Here is a 19966-nt window from a genome sequence, read left to right on the forward strand (position 1 = left end):
TTTTTATAATATCAAGAAAATGTCTAAATTATCTTAAGTTATACTTATCTTCTCTCGTGGGTTCAGTATCTCTTAGTTGATCCTAATCGGGGTAAAATAGGGAAAAGAAATAAAGCCAAATATAAAATAAAAATACAGAATTGTCTTTTATTTATCAAAATCGATACTCTAAAATCTATCAAATCTAAAACCTGTGGACACAGATGTCCGAATGAAATTTCTACCATTTAAATTTATTCTAGTTAAAAAATATTTATCGGTTTGTTCCCGATGACTTTGGTACAACAAAATAAACAAAACCAAATTATGTATTCGCAAGATTAGCTATACTCCCTATCTACTTTCTGAAATATTGGAATTTTAATTCCTACGCTTTTTACTCAAAATATTAGTTTCCGAACATAAAAATATCTTTCACATAAGTTGACTGACCTTTTGCTTCAATCACTCTGATGTCTTCTCGTGACCCAAAACAGCTCTCCCTCGTTGACTATGTTAAAAGACTACTCATCAAAACCCTCTCCGTTCTCCAGCTTCAAAACTATCAGCATACCAGCACCAATTCTCCAACAAGCCGGGCCTCTTTTGACACGTACTCGATTCACACAAACTCCAAAAATTATCTGCTCTCCTTCTCACAATAATACAGAATCAAAGAGGTATTTCGTCTCAATTTGATCTGTCTCTCGTTCCACTTTTCAGCACTATTCTCCACTATCAAACAGCCACTGGTACTTGCTAACTACTTATCCACGAAAACGCCGAACCGCTCCTCAGCGATGCCAAAAACATAATGACTTCTTTTTCAAACTCTCTCAATCATTCAAACCACTTTTCCCCTTCCAACTTGCCAAGAATCAGAAACAATATTTTCCATTCGACAAACAAACAGTCATCTTCAAAATTATTCCGACCATCCTTAATTACTTTCGGGGAAACTCTACAACATTTACTCGGGTTGAAACAAATATTAAAATTCCAAACTTTCTTTTAAACCACCTTTTCTAGAAAGTGATAATTACATCTATCTGTGGGTTCTATAGTTCTCGTAATAAACAATCTATTTCCATTTTAAATCTAAATACATCGTCCTTTTCACTTTAATTATTCACAATGTAAAATTTTACACATCAGCAATGACCTGTTCACACAAAAGAATTTAAAAATACTCTATAACATATTCTTGAACAACGGCTATCCAAGTAAAATTCTTAAGCAACTGATATATAACTCAGACTTATACGACGAGCAACGTGACAACAGACCATCAGATCCCGTGATTTACAAAAAGTTGCCCTTCATAAATGGCTTAACCAACAATATAATCAAGCTGCTGAACGGAATTCCGAAAATCAAAATAGCGAAATACAATAGCATATCCAACTCTAGCTTATTCTCGAAGCTTAAAGACCAGACACCGCTTCTAAATCAGAGTAATATCATCTATCAACTTTCTTGTCTCGAATGTGATGAGCATTATATAGGACAAACATCGCAATGGTTGAAACAAAGAATAACGCAGCACAAAAGTGATTGTAAAACACACAAAAATACTTGTGCAGCAGCACACCATTCCATAACAACAGGACACCAATTTAATTTGTCAGATATCAAGATCTTAGATTCAGAAAACAATTATAAGAAAAGATTGTTTCTCGAGATGTACCATATAAACAGTAATAAACGTTCAATTTATTACAAATCAGACACAAGTAGATCAAGCGAAATTTACTGCAATGTTTTAAAATTCTAAAAATAGCAGAATATTAAACAGATGGCTCGATATTGGAACTTTTGACCCTTAACACATGTGAGAAAAGATACCTGATTCAGTGCCGCCCTCGACGTTCTCGTGAAACGACATGTATAGCTTTAAGTTAAATTGCTTTATATAACATACCTACAACAATTCGTAAGTTATATCATTGTAATATTATGTTTGTACCTAACTGTTAGTTAATTTTATAGTTTGTTCCTGATGAAGATGAAAAATTAATAAATACTCATCGAAATATCGAATTCAACAGAATTAAATGTAGTTTCAATCTAAGCCACAGACCGCATTTCCCGATAATTTCAACACTGTTTTATAGTGTTATAGAATATACTTTGCAAAGAGGTGTCTTTTGTCGTTCATCGTCTTTTATGAAGACTTTGAAATTTACATTTTCGCGTCCGCTACGGAAAAGATTTCTTCTGTATACCAGAGAAATCTTTTCGTTTAATTAATATAGATGTCGTACCAAGTGTACTGAAGTCTGGTTATTTTATTATTACCAGAAAGGCCAAAAGCATTTTCTTACACCTCGACCATCCACCTAGATGTTCCTGACGAGAGCTTGACATGAGCTCGAAACACGTCGTGTAGAATATCGGTGGTGGTCGAAGTGAAATAAAATGCAATTGCCGTTTCCTTTCATATCACGGTTCTTCTCCGTTATTGACGAATGTGTAGCGAATAACGTGGCTTTGTAGACAAATCTGTGACACAAAGAGGTGTCTTTTGTCGTTCATCGTCTTTTATGAAGACTTTGAAATTTACATTTTCGCGTCCGCTACGGAAAAGATTTCTTCTGTATACCAGAGAAATCTTTTCGTTTAATTAATATAGATGTCGTACCAAGTGTACTGAAGTCTGGTTATTTTATTATTACCAGAAAGGCCAAAAGCATTTTCTTACACCTCGACCATCCACCTAGATGTTCCTGACGAGAGCTTGACATGAGCTCGAAACACGTCGTGTAGAATATCGGTGGTGGTCGAAGTGAAATAAAATGCAATTGCCGTTTCCTTTCATATCACGGTTCTTCTCCGTTATTGACGAATGTGTAGCGAATAACGTGGCTTTGTAGACAAATCTGTGACACAAAGAGGTGTCTTTTGTCGTTCATCGTCTTTTATGAAGACTTTGAAATTTACATTTTCGCGTCCGCTACGGAAAAGATTTCTTCTGTATACCAGAGAAATCTTTTCGTTTAATTAATATATATATATATATATATATATATATATATATATATATATATATATATATATATATATATATATATATAGATATATAGGGTGAGGCAGATAACTGGCCTATTAGAAATATCTCGAGAACTAAAGGCAACAGAATCATGAAAATTGGAATAAAGGGGTTTTGAGGAATGATCTATTAAATGAAAATATTTTCATCTCTTTGCAACTTCCGGTTATACCGGAAGTTGCTTATAACTTGGTTTTTTTAAATGGGACACCCTGTATATTTTTACATTTTTGGATTTTCCTCAATATCTTCTTCCTTAAAATATAAGATTTTCTAATATTATACAGGGTATTTTAAAAGATATTTACGCTTTTTTATTAATTTCGTAGCAACATTCACACCCTGTAGAATTGTAATAGTTTGACAATAAAAACTCTGCTTACGTTCAACTGATTTTTAATATAGTCTATTATTGTTAAGAATCATTAGTATAGTTAATTTTGAAATTTTAGTATACAGGGTTGGTCGAAACTCAATATGAATATTTTCTGAGTTTTCTTAAATAGAACACCCTGTATTTTAGTATTGTAATAAAATGATATTTCATAGTACCTTTTTATTTTATAAGTATTCCCTATACCTAACTGCTTTAATTTGTGAGTTATTGGTGATTCAAGCTAAACATTAATTGCAACAAAAAATACGTAAAATTTTATTAGGTTGGCCGTGAAAATATTCAGTCACAAATAATTTTTCAGAAATAAATACATATTAATCCAGACTGATCCTTAAAATTACCAATAATGGTTTAGCTATCAAAATACCTACGTAGTTAAGATTGTTGGTGCGACTAACAATTAACCACAAATTAAAGCAGTTAGGTATAGGGAATGCTTAAGAAATAAAAAAGTACCATAAAATATCATTTCATTACAATACTAAAATACAGGGTGTTCCATTTAAGAAAACTCAGAAAATACTCATTCCGAGTTTTGACCAACCCTGTATACTAAAATTAAAAATTTAGCTATACTAATGATTCCTAACAATAGTAGACTATATTAAAAATCATTTGAACGTAAGTAGAGTTTTAGTTGTCAAACTACTACAATTCTACAGGGTGTGAATATTGCTACGAAATTAATAAAAAAAAACGTAATTATCGTTTAAAATACCCTGTATAACATTACAAATCCTCATATTTTAAGAAAGAAGACATCGAAGAGAATCCAAAAATGTAAAAATATACAGGGTGTCCCATTTAAAAAATCGAAGGTATAAGCAACTTCCGCTATAACCGGAAGTTGCAAAGAGATGAAAATATTTTCATTTAATAGATCATCCCTCAAAACCCCTTTCTTCAAATTTTCATGATTCTGTTGCCTTTAGTTCTCGAGATATTTCTAATAGGCCAGTTATCTGCCTCACCCTGTATATATATTATCGGTTTACAACGTTCTCCGTCTTCCGATACCCGTTCGCCATTTCTCTCTGTCCGCACATTTATTTACTTACAGACCTCTTTCATACATGGCTTTGTTTATTCCTGCCTGCCAACTTTTCCTCGATCTACCTCTTCTTCTTCTACCTTGCGGTTTCCAGTTTTGTATTTGTTTTGGGATTCTGTCTTCGTGCATTCTTTGTACGTGGCCAAACCATCGTAGTTGTATTTCATTGATTTCGTCATTTATTGTAGGTGTGACCTTCATTATTTCTCGTATTCGTTCATTGGTGACATGTTCTCTTCTTGATCTTCCTGCAGCTCTTCTCCAGAAATCCATTTCGGTGACCTCTAACATTCGTTTTGCTTTTTCCTTCATATGCCATACTTCGCAGCTGTATGTTATGATGCTTTTCACTACGGCGTTATAGATCTTTTTCTTGTTTTGATTGTTTATCTGCTTGTCCCAGAGTACTGAGTTTAGGAGCGTAATTGCTTTCCTGCCCTGAGTATTTCGTTCTTTAATGGCTCCGTCCAGTGTTCCATCATTCGTGATTTTCATACCCAGGTATTTATATTCGTTACATTTACTGATTGTTTCTCCTCCTTCTAGTATCAAGTCCTGCTGCGTCCCACCGATATTCATATATTTGGTTTTTCTTATGTTGATCTCTAGTCCCCATTTCCTGTATTCCTCTATTAGCTTTCTTGTCATGTAGCAGATATCATCGTAGTCTTGTGCTATTAGTATTTGGTCGTCTGCGAAGCAAAGAGTATATAGTGTATGGTCATTTAGTGGGAGTCCCATGTTCTTGCATTTCCGTTTTCAATTTTTAAGAGCTTGTTCTAAATATTTATTTAGAATTTGTCAGAAATCCTTCGCTGAGTTTGTTTCCTTTTTTAATTCTCGTGGTCGTGTTTTTATAAAAAATTTTAATTATTTTTATGATTTCTATGTTTATATTTGTATTCTTCATTGCCTCCCATAACTTTACCAAAGGTACACTGTCGTATGCTTTTTTCAGATCAATATATACGAAATAAATCTCTTGGTTAACCGCTGTTTTCTTTTCCATGACTTGTGTGATTGTAAAAAGGTGGTCAATTGTAGATCTTCCGGCTCTAAATCCTGCTTGCTCTTCTGCCTCCATTTCCTTGTATTCGTCTTCTATTCGGTTTTTTAAGATCCTTCCGTATATCTTACTGATTGTTGGTGTAACGGAAATACCCCTGTAGTTATCACATTGTTTTCGATCTCCTTTTTTGTATATTGCTGATATATACGATAATTTCCATTCTTGTGGGACTTCTTTGTTGTTGATGCATCTTTGTAGTAGTTTCCTTATGTGCTCGTAAAGTCTTGGAGTTCCGTTTTTTATCAACTCAGCTGGAATCCCCCCAGGTCCTGGTGCTTTACCGTTTTTTAGTTCGGTACATACTTTCTTAATTTTATTGGTGGATAGCCTTATTGGAGATCCTGTTACTCCTACTGTGTCCTGAGATGGTTCTGATGTTTCGAATTCATTTCTTTTTTCTGTCAGTAGGTCGCTAAAATACTCCTTCCACTTATTCGGTGATATTGCAGTTACAAGTTCTTTTCCTGTCTCTTTGCGTAGATTTCTAAGAATATTCCAGCTCTCAGTGGATTTCCTACCTCCGATGTATGTATTGATTTGTGTACACTGCTTTTCCCATTTTTCGTTCTTGTTCTGCGTAATCATTCTGCGTACGTTTGCTTGTGCTTCCTTATAAGCTAGTTGGTCTACTACATCTCTTGCACTCATGTATTTCTGGTATTTTCTTTGCTTTTCTTCTATTTCTGATTCGACTTCTTCGTCCCACCAATATGGTTTGTTTTTTGTGTTCTTTTCTATCTATCCTAAGGTTTCTTCTGTGGCCGAGTGTATACATCCTTTCAAGTAGATATATTGTTCTTCTCTAGATGCGTGTTGTAGATTTTTTAGTTTTTGGTCGAGTCTTCTTTTGTATAAAATTTTCACACTTTCTTGTTCTAAACTATTTAGGTTGTATCTTATTTGTGTAATTTCCTCTTCATATTGCTTCACTTCTTCTGTCTGTTTTTCATATTTGTACGGAAAGATAAGTTTTATACCAAGGAAATGGTGATCGCTACAAGTTAGTCCTCTATATGCCCTGACATCTGGAACTATTATGTGAGATTTTTGTTTCATTATCGCTTAGTCTATAATTGATTTTAGTCCCCGTGTGTTTTGTGTCCAGGTGAACTCATCATGCCAGGTGAAATATCAAAGTTAATACTAGAAATATGGACCACAGAAATAATGCCGGAACAATGGAAAATTGCAATGATATGCCCTATACATAAGAAGGGAGATAAGTTAGATTGCAATAATCACCGGGGAATATCACTACTAAACGTTGGATACAAAATATTTAGCAAAATATTGGAAGGAAGACTAAATAATATAACGGAGCAAACAACAGGGATTATCAAGGAGGATTCAGGAAAGGCAGGTCAACTATAGACCAAATATTTACAGTAAGGCAAACGCTGGAAAAATTCTACGAGCGGAATACCGAACTACATCATCTATTTGTAGATTTCAAACAAGCGTATGACTCAATAATTAGAAAGGAATTATATAGCGCAATGCAAGAGTTAAATATGCCAAAAAAACTAATCAGATTAGTAAAACTATGCCTAACCAACAACAAAGCAAAAGTAAGGATCCAAAATCAACTGTCCGATGAATTTAACATTAATGAAGGTCTAACACAAGGGATGCACTGTCAACAATACTTTTTAACCTTGCGTTGGAACAAGTAATCAGGAAAACTCCTATAGATAGGGATGGTACAATATTTACAAAGCTCAATCAGGTCGTTGCCTACGCAGATGATATAGACATAATCAGCTGGATATTAAAAGACCTAGAAAAAATTTATACATATTTTAAAGAAGCAGCACAGACTAGGGGTCTAGAAGTTAATGTCTCAAAGACAAAGTACATGATAACAGCTCGGGAAAAAGTACAAAAGAAAAGCAACATATCTCTGAGCGGGCAAATATTCGAAAGAGTAGACGGTTTCAAATATTTAGGATCAACAATAACAAAAGGAAATAAAAAGAGTGATGAGGTAACAGCAAGAATTTCACTTGGGAACAAATGCTTCTAAAGCCTACAAAATATCATAAAGTCAAAATCAGTATCTATTAATTCAAAAGTAAAAATATACACAACAGTAATGAGACCTGTAGTAATGTATGCATCAGAAACATGGATCTTGACTAGTGAACAAGAGGAACAACTTCTTAGATGGGAAAGAAAAATCGTAAGGAAAATATATGGACCTATACAGGAGAATGGAGAATGGCGTATAAGAATGAACCACGAAATAAATAGAATGTTTAGCAGACCGACTATTATAAAAGAAATACGAAGTAAACGACTGAGTTGGTTACGACACGTAGAAAGGATGGATGATAAGATAAATCCAAAAAATTACTTAGAATAGAACTAAATGGGAAGAGACCGAGAGGTAGGCCTAGAAAGAGATGGATTGATGGTATTAATCAGGAATTGAAAGACCTAGGAATGCGAGAATGGGAAAAACAAGCAAAGGAAAGAAAAACATAGGCAGCTATAGTCAAACAAGCAAAACACACATAACGCCGAAAAGACCTCCTCAAAAAAGAAACAAGAAAGTAATATTTTAGATAAATATCGTTTAGAACTTTTGAGGAGTTATGCGTGTGGCTGGCCTCCACACCATGTAAAACTTTAGAGCCTAGAAACCCCAACGGGCGACCATGGCCCTCCATGGGCTGTCAGCGGTCACCGATGATGATACATTGTATATTATGATTTGGTAGTGCTCGAGTAGCATTTAACATGTTTTGGTTTTTTTATTACTACTGCATCTTGATTGTAAATTTATTATAGTAGGTCTTTTTTAAAATCGGTGCAAAAAAGTGGTTTGTAATCAGAGCTGGGCAATACCCGGGTACAAGTACCCGAATTTTGTACTCTAAGTACATTTTGGGTACTCAGTACCCAGTACCCGAGTACATTTTCAATAAAATACTCGGTACTCGTACCCGTAGCGTATGGGTAAAAGACCCGGTACCCGCGTTTATTATACGAGTACATTTTCCGAGTACTTTTTGCAAGTCTAAACGTGTCGCTGCATGTGGGACAACAAATTAATAGCAACACTCTAAACGCCGTTTTCAGTATCAGTCCATTCGCAAAGTAAGTCCATCCCTATTCTCCTATGCCATAATAATTAATAGCCTTTCAAGAAATGCTCTGAAGGACTGATGAAACTTTGAAAAATTAGTTATCTTAAAAGCCAATAAAATTAATCAATGAGTGTAAGTGGTGTTATACTGATTACAGTAAAACCTGTGATACCGGCCACCTGCCAAAATCGGCCACCTGTACTCACGGCCAGTTTCAAAATTCCGCAAACCAATTATATGTATATTCGCTTATTTATGACCTGCTATTTACGGCCACCTTTATAATACGGACTCAGCCAAATATTCACATATTTTTAAAGCCCATTTTATAGAAATTAAATGTAAATGTTAGCCAAAATAATTTTGTCTATTTGTTGATGGAAATTCCCAGTACTATTTATTAGGACCTATTGTATCTACCTAAACAGGAGATTAAATAACCTTCATCGGGTCGGTGGTCACAATAGGTTCTTAAAATCCTATAACAAAATTTCGTAAAAGTGTTGTAAAAGAGAAACGTTTGTCACTATTTATAAGTATGATTACAATTCACAAAAGTTGGCCGAAAAATATGGTGTAAAAACTCAAATTATCAAAGGATATAAAAAATAAAAGTGGGTTGAAAAATTCTTTAAAAAAGCTTAATATCAATATGTTTTTTCCGTAGTATAGTTTTGTTTTATATTAGGATATTAAAGTAGTTTTAGTACAGTTGAGTCCACGAGTCTTTACCCGTGCGTCATTATTTAAAGCATAGATACGAAATAAGTCGGAAATTTACTAAACGTAACAGCAAGTGACAGAAAGTGGGTATTATTCCGATCACGGGTTATAGTATAAAATTTGACGTTATTAAATAAATAGAATGTCAAATTTAAGTTTTCCTTTAAAATTTTGGTGCATAATTACAGCTACATTTGAAGTAGCTTAGCTACATTTGCACTTTGGCAGAACATTAAACACAAGCACTCCTTATCTGTATCACTGAGGTTAGCTTTGTACGTTGTCAAAATTTATCGTAAAATAACATAAACTTATCATAAAATTTCTCCAATATAAAATTATTTCTGAAAACAACTGTTTGTATACTATAAAAATCTTCAAAATGCAAAAATTCGACAAAACAACAGAAAAAAATTCAACAAACTGACAGTCACAAAAGTAAACAAACCAAAACGTCAGAAAACACAAGCACTCCTTATCTGTATCACTGAGGTTAGCTTTGTACGTTGTCAAAACTTATCGTAAAATAACATAAACTTATCATAAAATTTCTCCAATATAAAATTCGTTCTGAAAACAACTGTTTGTATACTATAAAAATCTTCAAAATGCAAAAATTCGACAAAACAACAGAAAAAAATTCAACAAACTGACAGTCACAAAAGTAAACAAACCAAAACGTCAGAAATTGTACTTAAAATATGTGAAAACATCCCCAATCGTCTTTCTTTGTACCTATCTCGTTTCAATGCACTGAGTCTAGATCGTTCATAAAAATAACATGCGTTTTTACTTAATAACAGGCGGCAGCTGGTTTGTCATTAGTTTCATGCGTGGAAGAGAATGATGCTAGATAAAAATTATGTATGTGTTTTATCTCAACAGGTATAGGGCTTTTCATCGATTGTCATTTGTTTCGAGCTTCTGTCATGTGTGACATGATATTAATATATCTCCGTCATAGGTCTTTGGTGTATATCATTGGTATATACCAATAACGTATGACGTAGATATATTAATATGTGACACATGACAGAAGCTCGAAACAAATGACTGTGAATGAAAAGCCCTATTAATGACGCACAGGTAAAGACTCGTGGACTCAAGTTGTAGTTTCCGTTTATGTATAGAATTATATTTGCTTTTTTTAACAAAATAAACAAAGTTCCAATTATCTTTTATGTATTTGTGGACTACAAAAACTGGAAATATCGGCCACCTTTCTATATCGGCCAATAGTTCCTTCATTTTTAGTGGCCGTTACTGACAGGTTTTATTGTATTAATCAATGATCAATTTTTAAAATTCTAATTTTTTTTATTTAAGTTGGAGTTGTACGTTACTTTATGTTTTCATGACTCATAAATAAATATGTTTAGAGAGACAGAGATAATTATTACCTTCTTACCTTTTTCTGGTTCTATGTTGTGAAGTTAAAAACGGTTTAAAAAAGATAAAAAAAAAACCTCTTAAAGACGACGAAATAAGAAAAGAGATGATTACAATTGGAAGTCAAACTATTTTGGAGCCAGTTAAAGTATTAATGAACAATTTTTCTTTTAAGGTGCTACTCTAATGTCTTGGCAAAATACGAAGATACTTTTACTACACAAGAGACAAACACAAATTCGAAAATTACAGCCCAATAAGCCTTGGTCACATAGTCGGTACAAACTTTTTTTGAAAATAATAATTATCAAATTAAATTGGGAAGAACGTGAAAATGTCATCTAAGATTTGTCGATGACATAATACTCATAACTAACAATACAGATGGAATGATTGTGGGTTAAAATGATTGTTAACGTCCAATGAGGATGTGGCAATAGAAGAAGTAGAGATTTCAGCTCATGGGTTGGGGTGTGACATAGCTAAAAAATACTATCGTCGCCATATTGGGTGACAAGGATATGGGATGCAAAAGTTAAGAGAGATGAGATAGAGCAAAATAATTCATAAAGGGTCGGTCAACAGCATTCTACATAAAATATAATAAAAATATACTTTAACTAAATTGGGAAACTACAAACATGGTAAATAGGAAATTGAGATTAATATTAATTTGGCAGAACGTATGGAGTAGAAATAGTGTGCTAGTTAAAACGATGACCGATTAACTACATACATATTTCTCTATTAACTATTCTTTTTTTAGAGTACAGAAATAAATATTTTTCAATTTTCGCAGCTGGAAATGACTTTTTTCAAAAATTACTGTATCAAAAACATTTTAAGGATCCATTATTATTAGAAAAGGTTATTTGTGTGTTAAATTGCAGTGTTAACCTATTTATTATGCACTGATGCACATTAGAGGTGAAATAAATCATTACAAAGTGACATTGGAAATAATAGTGTATAAATAATTTAATTCATCTACCGCATATTTTAAAATGTTTTAATAAAGTAGGTACCTAAAATATCATTTTCTGATATCAGTAAGTACCTTACTCAATAACTAGAATACTTAATTTTATCAGTAATGTACCTACATATATACTTATTATAGATATAATCGTTGATAATCAAAATATAGTAACTTATATCTTGATTAGTAGGTAATCTAAAAAACACTACTTTTATTATTTGTCGCACTTTAACACCAAAACACTTGAATGACATACAAAATACAAAAAAACAAAAGATTAAACAAGGATTTTGATCTTTAAGGCACGCGTTATAACTATAACAACGTCATTATTGATCAATAATTCGCGATAGTTTATCTGAAGTGTTTTTCTAGACTAGCCATGATCATATGCATAACTATGTTACAATAAATGGATACAGGGCGATTATCATTATATGATATCTGTTTTTCATGAATATTTTACTATACAAAAATCACAATAAAGATGCACTAGAAATAAACGAACCAAAACGAACTACGACGCATTGAATGTTACGAGGAGCACTCCCAAAATCATGATTTACAATGTATAATCTTTGTAAATCATAGTTTGGGATTTACAATGTATAATATACATTGTAAATCATTATTTGGGAGTGCTCCTCGTAACATTTAAGTTTCTTGTTTTGTTCATTTCTAGTGCATCTTTATTGTAATTTTAGTATAGTTCCCAAAATAAGAAATGAAAAATTTAAATAAGAACTCAGGACCAAGAGTTAGCAACGTCGGAAAAAAATCATTTTAAGACGGCTGATTCTTTCATATATTGTTCTCTATGCTTCCTCGAACATCGTACCGGTCATCTGGCTACTGATACAGGTTGCGTTCATTACTGCGCAGCACACTTGTACAGACGAAAAACTTGTAAGTCGAAACATTTTTTTGTCATTACTTTTTAAACATTATTAGAAATATGAACTGTAATTGCCAGACATTTCTGTGGTTTAAAAAGTAATGACAAAAAAATTTTTCGTCCTAAAATAATTTAAATTCAATGTACCTGGTGATTGATGAGTGTGATAAAGCTCAGTAGATCCGCTAAAGTAATGGATAGCAATAAAAGTTAATAATAAAAATTGTGGCCAACTTTCAGCTTGACATTACGAAATTAGTAAGATTGTTACAGGGTGTTTGATAACATAGTGGCAGACCAAACTTATGTTTTTTAAATGGAACACCCTATATTTTTTTTATATTCGAAATCCTCTTAACTTCTTCGTCACAAAAATATAAAGGTTTGTTATGTTATATAGGGCTTTTACAAAGTTATAACCCATTTTTTATGAAAATCGTAACAAGTTCAGCTCCCTGTATAAATAAAAAAAGCAGAACAGCGATGGTTTATTGGTGCAATATTTTTTTGTTAATTGTGAAAATTCTTAGGAATTGTTGATATTGCTAATTTTTCTTATATCGAATACAGGGTGAGTCAAAACGCAAGTACATTCTTTTCTCAGAAATTTTAAATAGAAAACACCCTGTATTTTATATTACTATCGAAAAATATCATTACCGTACTTCAATTTTTGTATAATATTCCCTATGCCTAAATTTGTCAGTTTTCGAGATATTTTAATTTTTCAGAGTAAGTTATTAATTAGGGTGTTCTATTTAAAATTACTGTGAGAATAATGTACTTACGTTTTGACTCACCCTGTATTCGATATAAAGAACATTAGCAATATCAACCATTTTTATAAATTTTGACAATCAACAAAAAAAATGGCACCAATAAACCATTGCTGTTGTGCTTATTTTTATTCATACAGGGAGCTGAACTTATTACGATTTTTATAGGACATTGGTTATATTTTTGTAAATACCCTGTATAACATTACAAACCTTTATATTTTTGTGATGGGGAAGTTGAGAAAATTTTGCATATAAAATAAAAATATTTAAAAAATAATTTAAAATATTTAAAAAAACAAAAGTTTGGTCTGCCACTATGTTATCGAACACCTTCTAACATTCTAACTAATTTTGTAATATGAGGCGCAAAGTTAGCTACAATTTTTGTTACTAACTTTTATTGCTATCTATTACTATAGCGGATCTCCTAAGCTTTTTCACACTAATCAGTCAACCTGATTTTGTGTTTACCTGTATAGGTGTGCTGCGCAGTAATGAACGCAACCTGTATCAGCAGCCAGATGGCTGGTACGGTGTTCGAGGAAGTATAGGGAACAATATATGAAAGAATCAGCCGTCTTAAAATGATTTCTCGAAAACGTTGCTAGCTCTTAAACCAGAAATAGACCATGTTGGGACACTCAAAGATCCAGGTAGCTGACTACTTTTTTAGTTATTGTAGTACGTATTGTGTGGTCGTTGTTCTCTGTTGTAGACCTATAGAAAGAAAACCTACCTGTTTCCTGCCTAGAGTTCGCGTCCGTTTTTTAATTATTAACAATTTAGTGCAAAAATTGCCATTTTTTCGATTTTTTGCACCCCATTGAAAAGCTAAATAGTTGACATAAAAAATCACATTTTTTAGAACATTAAAAAACCTTCAAAATGCAGATTTTTGAAAGTTAAAAAGTTAATTTGTTCCTACGCAAAATGCAAAATAAGTGAAAATCGTTATTTGTTAATAACTTTTACTAAAACTACCTTAGAATTTTAGTGTTTCACCCAAAATTGGGTATTGGTGTAACAAACCCTCAAAATTTGAGACCGATCTATTAATTAGTTTAAGAGTTATTCTAATTGTTTATCCCAGAGACCTTTATTTTTCAATCACATAAGACAGAAAATAATGAAGATAGGGCAATTCTGCGTATGCCAAATGAAAGTAGAAAACTGATGCTATCAAAATGTACTAAAAAAAGATAAAAAAATTATCTAATCTAGTCAAAAATCCGAATGCCAAATTTGTGAAATTTTGTAATTTATAAACATTTACAATAACTTTAAAAATATTGTCCGTAGAATAAATCATTTTACATATTACAAAAGTTGGTATTTTACACGAAATTTAAAAAGATTCCAGAACATTCCAGGAATAGATTCCGAAACATCAGATGTCAGAGGATGGCAAGAGACTCGAATTGAATCAAAACGAAACGATTATTTTCTTTTTGTCATACCTTACTCGGTTTTAGAGTACAAAATGACCACGTTTTATATGAGTAATCTGCGACGCATTATTGGACTGTTCTCCTAGCGGCGCCGCTTGGTACTAATGTACCTCGGTTAACAGATTACTTGATACGTGGTCAAAATTATTTTTCACTCATTTCAAAAAAATAGATTTTTGTAAAAAAAAAAATTTTTAAATAATTGTTTAAACAAATTAGACTGTCTATTAATTAATAAATTTATAAACAAATTGCATATTTGTAATGTACGTAGAAATTACATACAAATTAAAAAAAGAAAGATCAAAATCCATTGAGTTGAGATTGGTGATGTATCTGTTGCTATTTGACCACACGGGTCTCCTCCATTCTGCTTATGTGTATACTTTGTTTATTTAGTGTTCATTCGTTTATATACTGAACGTTATATTTTCTTCTAATAGAGTCTTAGTTCTTATGCCCGAATTACACGAGGGTAGTTTTTCAAACTAGGATAGCAAGCTAGATATCCCGATATCCTAGCTTCAGTTACTGTCCTGGCTTGTCGCATGCTAGAACGGTTTACATGTGCCTAGGAAATTTTTATGTCTTAAAAAAAAGACTTATACTCGTCCTTGGAACCTGCTGCAGACCTGGTTGATTTTTCAATTTTTGAGGGTTCCTGACAGTAAATTGCTCATAAATATTTTATATTCATTTTTATGTGTTTGATATACATTTCCATGCCGAGTTCTAACAATTTACAAATTATTTTTTGTAGTGGTGAATCACGAATAGACTTATCTTTATATGATGGGAGAGTGGCGTTCCACAGACATTCTTCCTCACGATACATTTGTACAAACTTTAAATTAATATCGGCACCTAATTTTGGAAAACAGGTCGACATTACGCACTTGCCGTTCAAAAACAGTAGCTTTGCCGGTTAGACGAGGGTGGTACACAAGCCAGGATAGTAAAACCAGTAGAGGGGGACGCAAGTAGTTTAACAAAATAGAATTCCATGCTATTAAACTATCCTAGCCTTAGACACTGGCTTACTGTCTTTCTCACTAGCTTACTAGCCGACACGCGAAGCTAGTTGTGTATACATGAAGCTAGTAAAACTAGCTTGCTAGTTTAAAAGCGTTAGTTTGCTATCCTAGCTTGAAATACTAGCCTCGCGTAATCCGGGCATTATTTCGATATCTCAGCGTATTTCCTGTAAATCTTCTCAGTACTCTGATCTCTGCCGTTTGCAGTAGTCTTTTTGTTGTGACTGTGTTGGATCTTGCTTCTAATGAATATGTCATTATTGATATTCTTCTTCTTCAGATGCAAGTCCACATGCAAGCAAACACTGAACATATCAAAAAAATCGGAAAATTAGCGGGTACCAAAAATACAGTCACTGTGCAAGTGCGCACGCTAAATAATGAAGTCACTGGCTTGATGAAGGTCAACTCGCATGTACTTAACTTTTTTATTTGCGTACAAGTTAGCGTATACCTAGACACAGCGAAAAACAAACCCAAAATTTGACAAAATTGCAAACCAAGATTTTTCAAGGTTTTTGTTTCTTTGGACGATAATTTATCGGTCGTCGAAGATATTGAAGGTCTACAGCCAAAAAATGAAACCTCCTAACTCAAGACTGAACTGAACTAAGACCACAGATGAGACAGAACACAAAGATTTTTCCAATTCCGTGAAATTTTCATTCGATTGACAAGTCCTAACCGCTTGTAATATTGTAAGAAGTTTCCTGGGGGGAGCATCCAATGTCAATTTTTCTCATAATTATAATTTGTAGCAAAAATACATAAAAAAACCTAGAACCACACATAAATGTAAATAGGTTATATGTGTACAGTGCACAAATTCTAAAGGTGCCGGTGGGGGATGACGTCTATGCGCAATATTATAGTCGGTGTATGAGAGCGAAAGTATTCCAAGTAATGAAATGACAAATAATATAATAGTATATTATTCAACGAGCATGTAATAGCCATTACATGCAAGTAGAATACTATACTTTTTCTACGACCTTTTTATTTTGATTAGTAGAAAAATATAATTATCAACTACTAACATTATTTCAAATCGAAAGATTTTATTTTTCATAAGAAAATATATTTTATATAACTATGGCAACACTGCTAGAATTACCCTTCTTGAGCTTATGAAACAATGAAACAGTTGTCATTACTGTCATGGAATGGCGGTGGCTTTTAAAAATAAGACATATTTTAAGGCAATTACATGAAAACAAAGGTGTGCTCTCAATAAAAATCTATTGTACAATCAACAGTAAGTAAAACAGAATTCATTGATATACATTTCATATCCGTAAGTCCTTTTACGGAATTAACACCGATTGTTTATATTTGTTTACCTTTTAATAACGTCAATCTTAATGTCAAATGTTGAAATTTAAACGTAAAAAATATACTAACACATACTAACCCATTGTTACAGTTAAAAATCCTTTAAACATTTTTCGAATTTAATTTTTGATATAAATTACAATGATTCTTTTATTAAATAAAAAAGTTTAAGTAATTTTATTTTCTAATAGGTATATTAAAAGTGCCATGCACCACTTGAATCTAACTTCAACCCATGAGTAATGACCCTTGAGTAATGAGCCATTACTCACGGGTAAAGTAATGTCGTAGAAAAATTTTCTTATTTCATTATTTCAAATATTTTCTCTCTCATACACTGATTATAATACTGCGCATAGACGCCATCCCCCACCAGAACCTTTAGAATCTGTGCACTGTGTGTATGTACATAAATAGTAGGTATGTAGGTACATAGTACATAATATTTAGACCGGGCAATATCGTCGCCCCCGCTAGCCAAATTATTCCGATTCGATCTTTTTGCACAAACTTACTTAAAAAGAGGTTCTTATAACATATCCACATGGTGCCGGGCGGTGCCGTGGTCGAAAAATTGTTTGTAAACAATTTTTTTTAATCAAATTCATAAAAATAATTTTTTTATTTCGAACAATTTGTTTTAGATAATCTGGGACATTCTGAGCAAAAAAGGTCTCTTGTAATTTTTCTCTAAAATTGATTGTTGTCGAGTTATACGCGATTTAAATTTTGAAAAATGCGAAAATGGCCATATAACTCGGCAACACTCAATTTTAGAGAAAAATCACAAGAGACATTTTTTGCTCAGAATAACCCAATTTATCTAAAAAATAAATCGTTCGCAATAAAAAAATAATTTTTGTGAATTTGTTTAAAAAAATTGTTTAAACAATTTTTCGACCACGGCACTGCCCGGCACCCTGTGGATGTGTTATAAGGACCTCTTTTGAGTAAGTTTGTGCAAAAAAATCTAATCGAAATAATTTCGCTAACGGGGGCGACGATACAGTTGGACTATAGCGCTAATTGTTAATAATTAAAAATAGCAGCTTTGTAATAAAATAATGCCAAAAATCTCGTCAGGACCTTGAAGGAGGAGTTTGAAACTTGATTTGGTCATTTTTTGAATATCATGATTTTTAATCTAGTGATTAAGCGTTGAAAATGGCTATTTTCGCATTTTTCAAATTTTTAATCGAATATAACTCGACAACAATCAATTTTAGAGAAAAATTACAAGAGACCTTTTTTGCTCAGAATGACCCAAATTATCTAAAAAATGATTTTTCGAAATGAAAAAATTATTTTTGTGAATTTGTTTAAAAAAAATTGATTAAACAATTTTTCGACCACGTCACCGCCCGACACCATTTATAAGAACCTCTTTTTGAGTAAGTTTTTGCAAAAAAATCGAATCAAAATAATATCGCTAGCGCGGGCGATGATACTGCCCGGTCTATAATCAAAGGTAATACCACGAGTCCTCTAAATTTTATCGATAAATTTTTTTGTTTTCACGAAAACTTCTTTATTTGGTAAAATTACGAAAACAAACCGAATGATAAAATCACGAGTCCGAAGGACGAGTGATTTGAGTGATTTTATTGATTGAGTGATTTGATTTGAGTGATTTTACCCTAAATAAAGAAGTTTAAGTATGAAAACGAAAAAATTTATCAAGCAAAATTTAGAGGACGAGTGGTATTTGAAAAGATTATTTTGTGAACCAATATGTATTATTAGTAAATACGGGCATCTGTGAAATATTTTTAAGACAACTAGGATCAATGTCTTAAGTAGGTTATAGATAAATTATTTTATGATTTAAAAATGAACCAATTTATTTATTATATTGTTAATACATAAAAATCTGTTTAAATCGAAAATAAACAATTATTAAAAACACAATTTTTATAACTAATATGAGATTTTCCAATGTCGTTCGTAACGTATTATGTGAAATTTAGGGTACCTTAAGTTTTATCAGGGAAGAGACTGTTTTATCAAGGAAGAGGCTGTTTTATCAGTATTACACTCAATGATTGGCTAGAACTACGCGTGGTGATTGGCTGAAAAAGCAAAAACGTCAGAATTTGACAGGTGAAAAAAATAATCACGTATATTCGGTACACTTATTTCTACTAGCTATCAATGATCGGTTATTAGAAATATCCCGATTAGATGAATATTTTGCTTGGCACGAAGCACGAAGGCTATTTAGGCCAGGGTAATAGGACAAAAATATACCCTATTCGTGACACTTCAGCAGCCAGGGTACTGAAGCGTTTTTTCGACAGGTAATACCTATAGGAAGAAATTATAACTATTTCCTGCGTAGGATATGGCGGCCATTTTTATTTATAAACAATTATTAACTGTCAAAAATGACATTTCCTCCGTTTTTTCAAATCAACGGAAAACAGTGAAACTTATGATTTTTTTAGTACAAATATCTTCGAGATTATGGAAAAAGCTTTAAAATGACGTATTACAAAGTTTGATATACTCATTTATTGTTAATATAATTGTGGAAAAAGGTCGGAACAGAGAGCATTTTTTTTGCAATAACATAAGTCAGAAATCAAGTATATTCAATTGGGAAATAAGCCACAATTTTACCTAAAAATGATTTTATTAACGTTTCGACGCCCAAGTCGGGTGTCGTTGTCAAATACTAAATAAACAAAAATGTTGTTGCTTAGTAAAAAATTCTTCTAATAATTTATTTAATCTGACTCATTTATATCGGCAAT

At 32.5% G+C, this 19966-nt stretch overlaps 1 protein-coding gene across 4 annotated transcripts in view; it reads right to left on the bottom strand.

Moving 5' to 3' along the window:
- LOC126885194 (alpha-amylase-like) overlaps positions 1 to 12096 on the bottom strand; it is a 54311-nt gene extending 42215 nt beyond the window's left edge. Inside the window, exon 1 of one of the 4 annotated variants that reach the window (XM_050651636.1) lies at positions 11935 to 12096. Coding sequence is in view for 2 of the 4 variants with exons in the window: in XM_050651634.1 (XP_050507591.1) it covers positions 11846 to 11979 (134 nt within the window). In the remaining 2 variants the exon portion in view is untranslated. Of the gene's footprint in view, positions 1 to 11845 lie in introns of all 4 variants that reach the window. The other 3 variants (XM_050651635.1, XM_050651634.1, XM_050651637.1) reach the window with 3 other exon arrangements.
- Positions 12097 to 19966: the final 7870 nt, after the last annotated feature.

Source organism: Diabrotica virgifera, chromosome 5, assembly GCF_917563875.1.
Source record: "Diabrotica virgifera virgifera chromosome 5, PGI_DIABVI_V3a".
NCBI lineage: Eukaryota > Metazoa > Arthropoda > Insecta > Coleoptera > Chrysomelidae > Diabrotica > Diabrotica virgifera.